The 13,374-nt window shown below is 34.1% G+C and overlaps 1 protein-coding gene across 1 annotated transcript in view; it reads right to left on the bottom strand.

Annotated features, from left to right (window-relative positions):
• Cubn (cubilin) overlaps positions 1 to 13,374 on the bottom strand; it is a 275,809-nt gene that overhangs the window by 249,606 nt on the left and 12,829 nt on the right. Inside the window, exons 8-14 of the mRNA XM_071619663.1 lie at positions 12,551 to 12,713; positions 10,587 to 10,718; positions 9,634 to 9,729; positions 6,221 to 6,339; positions 5,604 to 5,790; positions 4,433 to 4,545; positions 2,136 to 2,370 (exon numbers count right to left, since the gene is read on the bottom strand). Of these exons, the coding sequence (XP_071475764.1) occupies positions 2,136 to 2,370; positions 4,433 to 4,545; positions 5,604 to 5,790; positions 6,221 to 6,339; positions 9,634 to 9,729; positions 10,587 to 10,718; positions 12,551 to 12,713 (1,045 nt within the window). The remainder of the gene's footprint in view (positions 1 to 2,135; positions 2,371 to 4,432; positions 4,546 to 5,603; positions 5,791 to 6,220; positions 6,340 to 9,633; positions 9,730 to 10,586; positions 10,719 to 12,550; positions 12,714 to 13,374) is intronic.

Raw genomic sequence — 13,374 nt, 5'->3', positions numbered from 1 at the left:
CTTTTTCATAAGTGTGGTGAATTACATTGTGGATTTTGAACACTGAATCAACATTGCATTCTTCAAAATCCACAATGTAATTCGCCACACTTAAAGATATACCATCTCAAGAGGATCATGTGATCATTTCAATGATTCAGAAAACCTATTTTACATCATCCAAAATCCATTTGTGATTTTAGAGAAATTCTTGGAAAGGTAAGAATAAAAGATGTGGTAGTTTAAAAATGTTTATTATTTCTGATACTTCTCCCATTGAAAAGTGGGATCTGTATCTCCTCCTCTTGAATTTGAATTGGCTTGTAATTCAACCCATTAACTATGGCAGAAATAACACAATGCTATTTCAAGGATGGGCCAACAAAAAAAAAAAAAAAAAAGAAAAGCCATTAGCACCCACCTGGATTTGTTGTAGTACTTGCTCTAAGAGAAGTAAATTGCCATGAAGGAAGAGCTACTCTAAGACTATCTCATTAGAGGAGCAACATTAGGCACGCAAGTCAATAGCCTGACTGAGCTGTCTTCCAAAAGAGCCAGTATTGTTAAGGGTTCTTTCTTTCTCTCTCTCTCTCTCTCTCTCTCTCTCTCTCTCTCTCTCTCTCTCTCTCTCTCTCTCTCTCTTCCTTGAACCCAGGCCTCCTGTCTGCTAGGCAGGAGGTGTGCACTGAGCTATGCCCAGCCCAAGTGAGACATTTGAATGTTGAGCCCTCAGATAACTACAGTCCGTGCTAACATCTGATTGTGATTCTTAACAGATTTCAAGTGGTAATTATCATGTTGGGCCCTTTCCAAATTCCTGATCCATAAAATCAGAAACAAAATAAGATGATTAATGTTCTACAACCCTAAATTTGTAATTTGTTATATAGCAATGGTAATTGAAACAGGAGAGAATACCCTTACTCTGATAAAAGTTATCTACAAAATTTATGTCTAACGTTACATTCAATGATGGAATATTGAACATTTCCCCTATGCAGCTGGAAAAAAAGGGGGGTGTCTGTTCAACCACTTTTATTTAGCTTTGTATTGGCAGTCTTAGCTGGGGCAACATCAAGAAAAAGAAATAATAGAAATATTGAAATGAAAAAGAAAAAAAATCCTTCATTCACTTCATTCACAGAATAACTGCATATGAAAAAAAAGCAAAGGAATCTATAAAAAAATAAGAATTGATTAATGAATTTCACAATGTGGCCAGAATAAAAATCCATTATTTTAAAAATATGTCATATTTCTATGTGAGCAACAGGTAGGAAATTAAATGTTAGAAAATTAATATTTTACATAACACAAAATATCAAATATTTATAAATAAATCTAACAAAATGTATAGAATACTAAAAGACTGAAATCTATTAAACATTGCCAGGATAAATTTCAGGAGAGCTGAATAGAGATAGTCTATGTTAGAAGATAGGCAGGCTCAATTTTAAGAGATCATTCTTTCCTAAATTAATTATACAGCCAATGAAATACCAACAAAATTACAGCAGATCACTGGGGGAAATAAATAAACTGATGCAAAGGATCTACTATACTTAAAAAGAACACAGTTAGAGGATTTGACCTACCAAATTTTAAACTACAATAATTAAACCAAGGTGACACCAGAATTGCTAAATGCACCAACAGAAAAAATTAAAAAGTCAGAAAGTGACCAACAGAGTTACTGATAAATGAATAGGGAGTCAGTATACTGTGCTCTCTTTTTTTGACATGTTTAAATTTTTCATAGTTACAGGTTTTTAAATTGAGTATAAAAGCAAAATAACAGCAAGAAGAAAAGAACAAGTTATCAAATGGACATTAAGATAAGGAATACTAGATGAAGGAGGGGAAATGTCCTCAATGACATCTCTGGGGTAAATATACTGCTAGAGTTTATGAAGATGCTGCTCAGTAATTTCATGAGGGACTCATTAAGATTCATGTTTTTTTAATTCCTCTAATATATCCTAATTTGTTATCTTTGAATGCAAAATTAAATCCAATTCATTTAAAATTGGATTTTTAAATAATTAACACAAACTGTATCTCTGGATCCCCAAACTTGTTATGTACCCAAAAGTTTGGACTGTATCAAGAAAATAACCTCAAAATTTGTCTTTGCTTTTCTCCATGTTTACACACACCTGGTTCCTGTGTTTCCCATCTTGCTGTAAATCCTCTCCCATTACTCAAATGGTCAGCATAGAGATGAAAATAGAGAGCATTGTCACTGCTGAGGATTTCCTGAAGGGGTCTGGAGCCACAGAACCTTCCAAGTGGAAAGGCTGCAGAGGAATCTCCATCATGAATCTGAAGAAACTCATGTGGGCAATCATTCACCGATTCTAATTGGAAAAAAATCAAAGTAATACGCAGGACCTAAAAATAGAAAAACCATAACACATTATTTTCATGTCCATTATTTTAGAATTCATCTCCATTTCTTAATTATACCTCAATAGTACTCCATAAATATGTATAATACTATGTATCAATTAAAAGAAATAGATTCACTTAGATTTCATTAAACTGGCAAATACATCAAATAAAATCACTTTGAATGTATGTCTGACAGGGTTTCTAAATCAGTGTAATGAACTGTCTATTTGAAAAATCTGTGAGTTACATTTAACTAATATTGCTGTGCTTAAGAATCTATATTGTGATCCTCTGAATGACCTACACGTACATTCTTCCTTCCCCATCAGGGATGAAGAGACCATGGAGGTCTCAGACACATAGCCCAGACTGATGTACTTAGGCATAGGCTGAATAGGCACACGGCAGACGTGCATAGAGTCTGAGTGTTCTCAGGGGTGGGATATCACTAAAGGGTGAGCAATTCCAACAGTAAAGAATGGAAATAAGGTAACAGGAAAAGCACTGAGTATGCAAGTAGAAAAGAATAACATGAAAATGTATCTCTGAAGTAAACTGTTAGAATGCACAGACTTCAAATATAGTAATATAATGAATAAAACAGAAGATTTTGTATGGACAACCTCATTTAAAACAAGTAACCAAAAAAGACTGCTTAATTTTCATCAGAGCTTAAAATCAAAGTGTTCAGCTAATAAATAAGAATTTCAGGAGATTTTTGAAATTCTATGTAAGGGCATTTTTAAGATATTATCCATCATTACATCATTTCATGCAATGAGACAATTTAAATGATAATCAAATAAATGTTAATTTATTGAATTATTCTGATTTGTATATATTTTCTGCTATAATTAGATACATTATTGTGAAAGAAAAAATATAAATCTACAACAATCAGGAAAAGACCAGGATGATTTTTCTTACAAATTGGTAATAAACATATTTAAAATTTTTTCACATAAGAACTTCTCCTTGAAAAAAAAAGTCTTTTCAATGTCAGGAAATAGAATTAATGAAAACTAAATGGAAGGAAGGAAATTCACATAACATACTCACTGGGAAATTTGTTTTGGAATTTATTCTATTGTGGGGTTACCAGACCCTAAAGAAACCTCCCTCCACAAGGGAAAATAACATTTCTGACCTTTGTACAATGTCCTCTGTGATACTAGTCTGCTAGAAAATGTAAAAAGAATTTCAAGGAAAAATCTTATGTATTCAGACATATCACTTTACTTTAATGAGTCCAAGAGTTGATTGAGAAATAGATACTTAATTAAGTAATTAATGTTGGATATAATAGCACAGAAAACTTGGGCTCAGATCTTTATTTTAAGAGTTAAGTATTCACATAGCTTCTTAGGGTTATAAGCTTTGGAGACCCAATGGCCTGGGGTTGAGTCACCACAAGCCACTTACAAACCACATGGTCCTGGTTGAATTTCTCAACTGCTCAAGGCTGCATTTCCTCATATGTAAAATGAAGCTAGTAATTCCTATCTTTAGGGTTCTGGAAATTAAAAATGCTGTGATGTATGTGAATAGCATAGTATTTGGCACAGAGAAATTTTATTTAAAAAAATAGGTCATCTTAATGGCTTGTGACAGATATTGCATAATAATCAATATACTAATATGAGTGGTCATCTTCAAACAGTATTGTCTCAGTAACAACTAGACTTTATAAATTAACTACTAGCTTGCAGTTAGTCATCCAATGTGGAGAACCATTCATTCCTAAAGCATGGATTTTGGAACCAGACAAACTTGACTTTGAAATTCAACTATTCCCAATTACAAGCTAAGCAGTGTTGGGGGTGGGAGAACTTCACATTGCTTCCCTTACTTTTTGTGGTTTCATCTACAAAATGAGGATATTATTACTTATTTCAAAGAGTCAGTGTATGATGAGAGAAAGGTTGGGAAATATCTAGCACAAAGCCTGGCACTGAGTAAAAACTCAATATGTGACATTTGAATTATCATTATGTATATTTTATGCAATATATATTCAAATATTATTGTGCATATTCTAATATGCAAATGAAACTGTATTTACCTTTCCCTCTTCAGTTCGGATAACCCAGAAGCAGTTAACATCATGAACATAGCCATCATCGGGGCTCTTGTAGCTGATTGTTCCATTCATCTCTGAGAGCGATCCTCCACAAACTACAAAGGAGAAGATGAAGAACTGTGCTTTTAAGAGACTCCTAAAAGGAAGAGTCTAGGTAACTCTGGCCTGTTGTTCCATTCCCTTTTCTCTGTCCCCTCTTCTGTTGACTCCCAAACTCCATCTCTTATTCAAAGTCTAATTTAAATATACCATCACTTCTCCATGAACCTTCTCCATGAACCTTGGAGAACCCAGACTGGTTTACCTCTATGAAACTTGACTTAACCTCACACATTTAGTTCATAGCTTTAGTTCTGGTATGGTTTCTGCCATTTGGGTTAGTCGTGTATCCTCAGCTAGAAGGTAAGCAGAAACAAGCGGAGACAATGTTTTATGCTCCTATATTTCTTCACTGGGATCACCAGGGTGCTAAACAAATGGTAACATCTCATCAATGTGTCGATCCAGAATTAGGAGTAATAAGTGAGGGATGGAGTAGTCAGAAAAGACTTTATGGAGGAATTATTATGGAAGAAATTCAGGGAGGTTTGTGAAAAGAGACATCTCAAAAAAAAAAAAAAAAAGTGGAAATACTCAGATAGCACATGGGGTCAGGCAGCCAGAGTGATGTCTGGTTTAAACAAAAGTATTTCTAGGGAAGTAGTGAAAAATAAGTTTAGATGGATAGGGTGAAGGCTGGTTTTAGAAGATAATTGGAAAACATCCCCAATTTCTACTTAATGGCAATGAGAAACCAGTGCATATTCCAGAGCAGGGAGGGGATGTGATTACATGTAGTATTTTAAGGAAATCTGATGACTGCTACATGAAAAATATTCTCTTAGAAAACTAAAATACCTTAGCTTATATTTTTTTGATTCAGAAAGGGCAAAACAAAATGGTAAATACTAATTTAATTCTTTTGAAGAAAAATTCTTATGATTTAAATTGGGATACATAAATATTTGCCTCATAAATTCTATGTCACTCCTACAAAGAAAGAGTTAGCTCTGAGCAACTGGAGAAGAACATTGGTTCATTCAGAGAATCTTCAGAAGGACTTGTGATACTTCTAAGCTGGGAGTACGTGTGGTAGAAGAAGTGGTGTCCATACCTTGCTGGGGAATCTGACAGTGAGATCCAGTCCAGGAACTTGTGCATTCACAACTAAAAGCATTAATGCCATCAATACAAGTTCCCCCATTCTGACAGGGGTTGCTGGAACACTCATTGATGTTTTCTGTGCAGTTGACACCAGCCCAACCCGGGTCACACCGACAAAAATAACTAGATACTGTGTCCTAAGGAGACAGAAGAAAAGCACAATACCACAAAACAAATGGATATACCACAAAATGAAATCAACCCAAATAACAAAGAAAAGTGACACTACTAAATATACTCAACAGGACTTGAACCATATTAAGTATTTTCCAGTAGCCCAACTTGTAATTAGTTAGTTTAAATGACAATTGCTAAGTATAAATACTCACAGTTGTCTGGATCAACTGTAGACTTTGTAAGTCACTCTAATAAAAAAATAAACTGACTGTTTTTCCTGGGAACTAAGGCTACTGCCTACTTTTTATCCAAGTGTTATTCAAGGTTCCTTATCTTAATCTTCAATCATTGTCTTGAAACTCATAAACTAATATAAAAATTTATTTTCTAGAAGTGAAACTAAAATTATTTTCAAGCACTCTATTTCCCCATGAAGAACAAAGGACTCACTATGCATTGTCCATGTAAGCAGGGGTGACTTAGGCAAATATTACTGAGTTGCACACATCCACTTGGTCCATAACCATTTCCAGTATATCCTGGGAGACAGGTGCAAAGAGGTAATGAACCTGTTCAGAAATAAAAATGTAAGTGTAAATATAGGCATCCTCCCCCATTAAAATGCAATGATAAACTCAGGTCCTGGTGTCTAGATAAGAATCCACCAATGTCAAGTCTACATATTCCTATGGACAAAGAAGAAAATATTATAATCTTTATTTTTCTGTTTTTTGAATTAAAATTTTTAAAATCATTAAATGTTTCCAATGCATTATATGCATTAGCACTAGTACTGTCATTTTCCATACCTGATTGTTCTGTGTACAGATGTACAAGAGAAGATGGGAGATCCTCATGGTGGAGGGGTCATCAGCAGACAATAAGATGCCTCTGATCATGCTCTTTGTTAAAAGCACTAATTTACTCCTCTCAATAGCCTATGGCAGGTGCTACTCTATTTATTTACAAGTTCACAAATGAGGACAGAGCACAGACAGGTTGTCTTGACCAAGGATACACAACCCGAATATGGAAGAGCCAGGAGCACCTGTACATGGAAGGTGCCTACCGCACATTGCACAGAAGTAGAATTAGAATGGGTGGTTCACATATTCCCAGTTATGTGGACATTCAGATTTCATGTTACTAGTTTTACCCAGGCTATTCATCACTAAATGAATTTGAGGCTTTAAAGAAATTTTGCAGTGAAACTGCAGATTGAAGGTAATACAATAACATAGGTAAGTGGGAAATCATCAAAAACTTCTCCTACACTTATTTTTTCCCTCTCTTTTTAATATTTTTTCAGTTGTAGATGGACACAACACCTCCATTTATTTTTATGTGGTGCTGAGGATGGAACCCAGCGCCCCACACATTCCAGGCAAGCGCTCTGCCACTGAGTCCCAGCCCCAGCCCTCTCCCACACTTCTTAATGAGTTCTTCATTTCCATGTTACAAAACAAAAACAATGACAAACTCAAAGGTTTGGGGATTAAACTTAGTCAAAAGGACTTGGAATGATTAAATCTATTTTAATATGAATCAATATTCACTGTTAATTATGATGTACAAGGGATAATAGCTAAAGACAGTGTGAGAGAGTATCATAGGATCTTTCCCTACCAGTTTTTTTTTATAATACTTATCCTAGTATTTTAGAAAATTTTACTGAATTTCATGTCCAGAGATTTTTAGATTTCTTATTTAATAGCAATAAGTCATATCTCATTGAAGAAAACACATGTTCTTTCCATTGTTGTAAAATGGTTGAAATAATACATGGAAATCAATATGGCAATTAACTTAAACATATTCCTCTGTTAGCAAATGCTATTGAGACAAATAGAAAACCTTGCTGAAGAATTAAAGAAACAAATAGAATAAATTCTGCAATATAACAGATTTATAACAGAATAGTTGATGATATAAATGTGTTTCAGTATCACCTTATATTATTTGCAAGATTGTTTTAATAATAAAGCATTTATCTTTTTAAAAATAATTGCCTAGGGATGTATTCTTCATAGTTAATTATTTTTAAAAAAAAATTTACAGAAGGGAAATGTAGTAAGTAACTCCAATGCTGCTGCAGCTTTGCCTGGACGTTTTTTAAGGTTCCTGGGATAAACCTATGGGCTGCAGTGAAGAAAATCAATTTAATTGGGTGTGGTGACACATGCCTGTAATTCCAGCTCCTTGGGAAGCTGAGGCATGAGGATCACAAGTTCAAGGTCAGCCTGAGCAGCTTAGCAAAAGCCTGTCTCAAAAACGTTAAAAAAATAAATAAAAACTTCTAGGAACACAGTTCAGTAATAGAGCACTCCAGGGTTCAATCCCCAGTACTGAAGAAAAAAAAAATCAGATGAAAAAGGAGTTACATTTGTATCTGTTTTAAGAACATAGACTATTTTAATCCTTTGAAGAGCCCTACAAGGTAGGTACTGTGATTATCCTCATTTCACAGAACTAAAGCACACAGAGATTAAACGTCCTGACCAAGGGAACACAATTAGAATATGGTAAAGCCAGGGAGAAATACAAGTCAACAAATTATGCTTCTAAACACATCAGCATGCTCTAAAGAGCATTTAGTTGCAAGTATATGTGTATACATATACATATATATACCAACACACACACACACACACACACACACACATATTCTTATATTATGCACATGTATGACAAGTTAATTAAAAAATAAAAGTAATATTTTGAAATAGCAAGAAATATACCATATTATTCAATAAATAGTTATATGCATTTGGACAAAAATATCAAAGTCAATTTCTATTTTATATCATAAATATACAAGTTCTAAAAAGATCAAAGATCTTAATGCAGAAAAAATATCAAAGTATAAAAGAACATGTACCTGACTATTTTTAAAGTCTCAGTAAGATAGGTCTTCCTAAATATGGAGCCAACAAGAGATATAATAAAAGGTTTATTTTTTAAACTATACAAAAATTTTAAACTTCTTATATAGAAAATACCACCACAAAATTAAGAGAACAACTTGCTAAGAAAAAAATATTTGTAAAACATAAGACAGATAATGAGATCATGACCTTAGTACATAATGAAATTTTACAAATCAATAAGAAAGCAAATGAGAAAAAGATATGAACAAACTAGAAAAAGAACTAGTGAAATATGAAAATTATTAATATTAGAAATCCAAAGACCTTGATAAAAACTAATTTTGTTTATAAAATTGACCAAGATGAAAAATGTAATATCTATTATTGTTAAAGGTAAAGTAAATATATATTTTTGTAAAGTAAATATATATTTTCATACAGTAAATATATTTTATGTACTATTTGTGATTATATACAATAATACAATATCTCTCAGAGATATTGTTATAGCAGGTGAATCTTTTTTTATGCAACACTAGAGACACTGGATCATGCTAGATCCATTTTCCCCTTATTTCCACTGATTCACAAGGCCTGAAACAAAGACGACATTTCCCAGACTCTCTTTGTAGCCAGGGTCTGCCAAATGGCTCAATTCTAGCCAATGGCAGAGAAATGGAAGAGTCCTTTAAAGGGAGGTGGAATTTCATTCTTCCTCCATTCCTCTTTCCTACTTGCTGAAATATAGTCATGAATTAATTAGATGGCTTAATTACCTTGGGAAATAATTCCTAAATTAAAATAGATCATTAAAGCCTTATTGTATTTTTAAAAATCCAAGCACATGGCTTTATTATGTGGATTAATTTTGGGTTTGATTCTCAAGAATCAATATATGAATTTTGTGGACAAAAGATCTTATTTTTTTCAAATGTTGAATTGATTTGGAGGGTCATAGTAAAATACCCAATGACAAAGAGAGAGATGAGTCATTACCTAGAGCTGAGGAGCAGGATGCGTCTGGGTGGCAGCCTCCATTATTGATCAAGCAGATGTCTATGAGAGTGCACACTCTTCCGTCGCCTACATACCCTGATCAAATCAGAGCAGGGTGTGAGAAATAATGTCAAAGGTGGGAGGGAAAGAATGCCAATCTTAGAATCAGATACCCTGAAGTCACCAAGCAGAGATACTCTGGTATCAAAACAGAAGATATAAAGACGAAGTGTCAAAAATAAAATACTGTAATTGATAAAAAGAGTGACAAATTATAACTGACTTCTTAAATTATGTTCTAGGTTGATTCTAATAAAAAAAATCATATATATATGTAATATATAGTTTCTATATAAAATATAGTTTCCTTTTCTTGAAACTTGTTCTATGATAAAACTGGTTAGTCTTCTCACTATATCTATATCTATCTATCTATCGATAGATAAATATAGTGATAAGACTAACCAGTTATATCGAGGAAACTACTGGTACACCTAGAAATATTGTTGTTTCATGTTATTAGAAGTTGCAAAATTTCAGTTTATTCCTTAAAACTCTCTGAACTTCTTGGATACTAATTTAGTTATGGATTCCATGCCTGTGGTTTAGCAAACCTCATATGTAAAACATCCCATTGGTATACTATATTAATAAACTACATGTGAGAACAATACAGCAGATCTGAGATTCGCACCAAAAAAATTCAAATTCTGTGTTATCTCAGTGGCAATTTCACCACTTTTAAAGACTTCCTGTTTTCTATTGATATTAAATTTAAAAAAAAAATCTTTCCTATAGTGTAGTTAGCGAATTTGTCCTAAAACACTAAGTTAAATGAAATGTTCTGTACTGTTCAGTTTCTTGGATAGAAATCCTATTTAAAATACAGTACAAGATTCTGCTTTCAAATGTATGTGTTGGTGGCAATGACAGCAGGAAATCTGGTGCAGTACCTGGTGGACAGCTTTCACAGTTGAAAGATCCCGGTGTATTCACACACCCAACAAGCGGAACCAAAGAACAGCCACCATTGTTGATCTCACATTCATTGATATCTTGACAATCATATCCATTTCCTTGCCAGCCTAGAAAAACAAGAAGATGTGAAAGGTTAGCTCTATACCTAAGTCAGCAATGAAGAAATACAAAGATTTAAAGCATTAAAAATCTACTTTACTAAAAGAACAAAAAATATTAAAATGACATGTACCTGTCAGATTGCCAAAAAAAAAAAAAAAAAAAAAAAAAGTTTTGAATTCTTAGAATCAAATTCTGGCAAAGTATGTATTCTTACATACTGTAAATTGGATATTTAATTAATATAACCAATTTGGAAAAAAGTCTGACAGTATTCATTAAAAATTTTAAAACTATATATACTTTGACTAAAAATTCTTCTTGAAACTTATTCTGTGATGATAAAACTACCCAGTATATTAAAATGTAGGTAAGAAGATATCTATTTCAGCATTGTTTAATAGGAAAAAAATCAGTGGTCAATAGGGACATTACTGAAATTCTCATGACTCATCTGTACCACTGACTACTAAAAATGATTTTAAGAGCAGGCATGCCCCATATCACTTACATGTGCGCACACACATTGAAATAAGTTTTTGATGCATATTTTAATTGAAAATAATTAATTTAATATTAATATGCAGAGTTGGAATCATACTCCCAATTTAAGGAAATAGTAATATGAAAATCTGTATGTGCTTTTCAGTGTTTGTAAGCAAAATGGATAACTAATTTTATTGAAAGGATGAGATTGAAGGTGAAGAATATTATTTCGGTTTAGTCATTCCTGTTTTATTTCATTTTGATAACAAGTTTGTATTATTCTTATAATTCAAGTTATTAAAATTATAATAATGTTTAAAATTTTAAGCCTTTATATCCTTGGGTCTAAGTAAAGTCTCCTCTAAGAATCCTGATTACTTATAAACTACAGAATTTGGGGAAACTTAGTAAAACAGGACATTCAACTATATTCCAACACCTCCTATGAATGGTCCTCGTATTGCATGTCAGTAGTAGAAGGAAATTGGTTCTGGTGCCCTATTTAACTTCTCCAAGCCTTAAGTTTTCCTATTTAAAAATATGAATAATACTAGTTCTACCATGATTTTTTTTTGTTGTGGTTGCAAGAATGAAAACAATAATTGCTTACCTTTACTCAGTGTCTTAATGATTCTTTCATAAAAGAATGGCTGCTATGATGATAATCTGTTCTCTACTTTCTAAGAACATCCAGAGAGAGAGGCCTTGTAAACTCCCTGCAGACTGGTGAATGGCTTCCAAAGCACCCAGCACTGAGTTTTGCTCATAGTAGGTGCCCTACAAATATTGTGTTGAGTGGGTGATGATCTCATACAGTTAGAGAGGGAGCGTGGAGGAGACAGCCCATGTTTTCAGCAACTCAACATATGGCCTTTCCTTTAGAATGGTGTCTGTGGGGCTATGATAGAGCTAAGCATCCTTATTTATACGAAGGTCACAAGGTACTCAAAGGACACTCAGGCAGAAACTACTGGACTTTAATGGAGACAAAGAATTACTCAAGTTTGCAAACATCTGATTAGTATGAAAAATAGGACTAAATACTTGTTTCTTGTCCACAAGTCTAGTTAATTGATGGTCTTGGCAATAAAAGGTTAGAACTTTTAAACTCTATGGCTAATGTTGGCCCAAAATGTGACTCTAGCACTATTTTGGAGAAACATTCCATCTCTATTATACAAAGGTTACATTAATAAGATGTTCTCAAGCAGAAGTTAGTAAAACAGGACATTCAACTAGATTCCAACACCTCCTATGAATGGTCCTCATATTGCACATCAGTAGGGGAAGGAAATTGGTTCTGGTGCCTTGCCTTCCTGGCATGCAGACCTAGCATGTGGTCCTGAGAATGTACCTGTTGGACAGGCTCCACAATAGAAAGAGCCAGGAGTGTTGAAGCACTGTGCAAGTTCCGAACAAGGCGAAGGCTGGAAGCTACACTCATCTTTATCCTGTGTGCAGGAGATACCGTTCGGCCCAGTTGCCCACCCAACTTCGCAGATGCAGGTGAAGTTGGCCTGGCACGAGGACAACAGAGTAAACAAAGACAATCAGGAAAAGGAGCAAGAGAAGTCTTTGAAAATCTCACGAACCCCCAACTGTTCATGGTCTAACATTCGTTTCCATCAAGCCAATTGAATGGCCTTTCTCTTTCTTCCCCTGTGATTTCAGCATTTAGACTAGACCATGAAAAAAAAAGGGGACACATCGTTATTTCAGAGTAAGAGACTCCTATAATTTATCTTTTTTCTTGCCAGGAAAAGAGCAACAATCATCAAGAACAGCAAGTCAATATAATTAAAGTCAGTGTACTCACCCTGCTACGATTTTAGAAGGAAAAACACCCATGTAGGCATAGACCTTGGAAAATCAACCCTATTTTTTTCCTTTTTGAAAGTCTATTCTTTCCTTCCCAACCTCCCCTCGACTCACTCCTCCCCCACCATTCCACCATTGGAAAAAAACCATTTACATCATATGAACAGGAAAAATAATAGAAAATTAAAGTTCCAAAGTTCTTCTAAATAGCCAAACTGGCCAGGATTGGATTACCTTGTGGGCCAGGAGCTATGGTCCCCAGGACCAGGAATAGAGGGATATCAGAGAAGTAAACTCAAAGAATCTGCAGCAGTATAGGAGCTCAGGGCCAGAAAAATCCAGACTCAAAATGACATGCTG

Source organism: Marmota flaviventris, chromosome 12 (genome assembly GCF_047511675.1).
Source record: "Marmota flaviventris isolate mMarFla1 chromosome 12, mMarFla1.hap1, whole genome shotgun sequence".
In the NCBI taxonomy this organism is placed as follows: domain Eukaryota; kingdom Metazoa; phylum Chordata; class Mammalia; order Rodentia; family Sciuridae; genus Marmota; species Marmota flaviventris.
The sequence above is the reverse complement of the archived record's forward strand: the minus strand, read 5'-3'. Positions and strand labels throughout refer to the sequence as shown.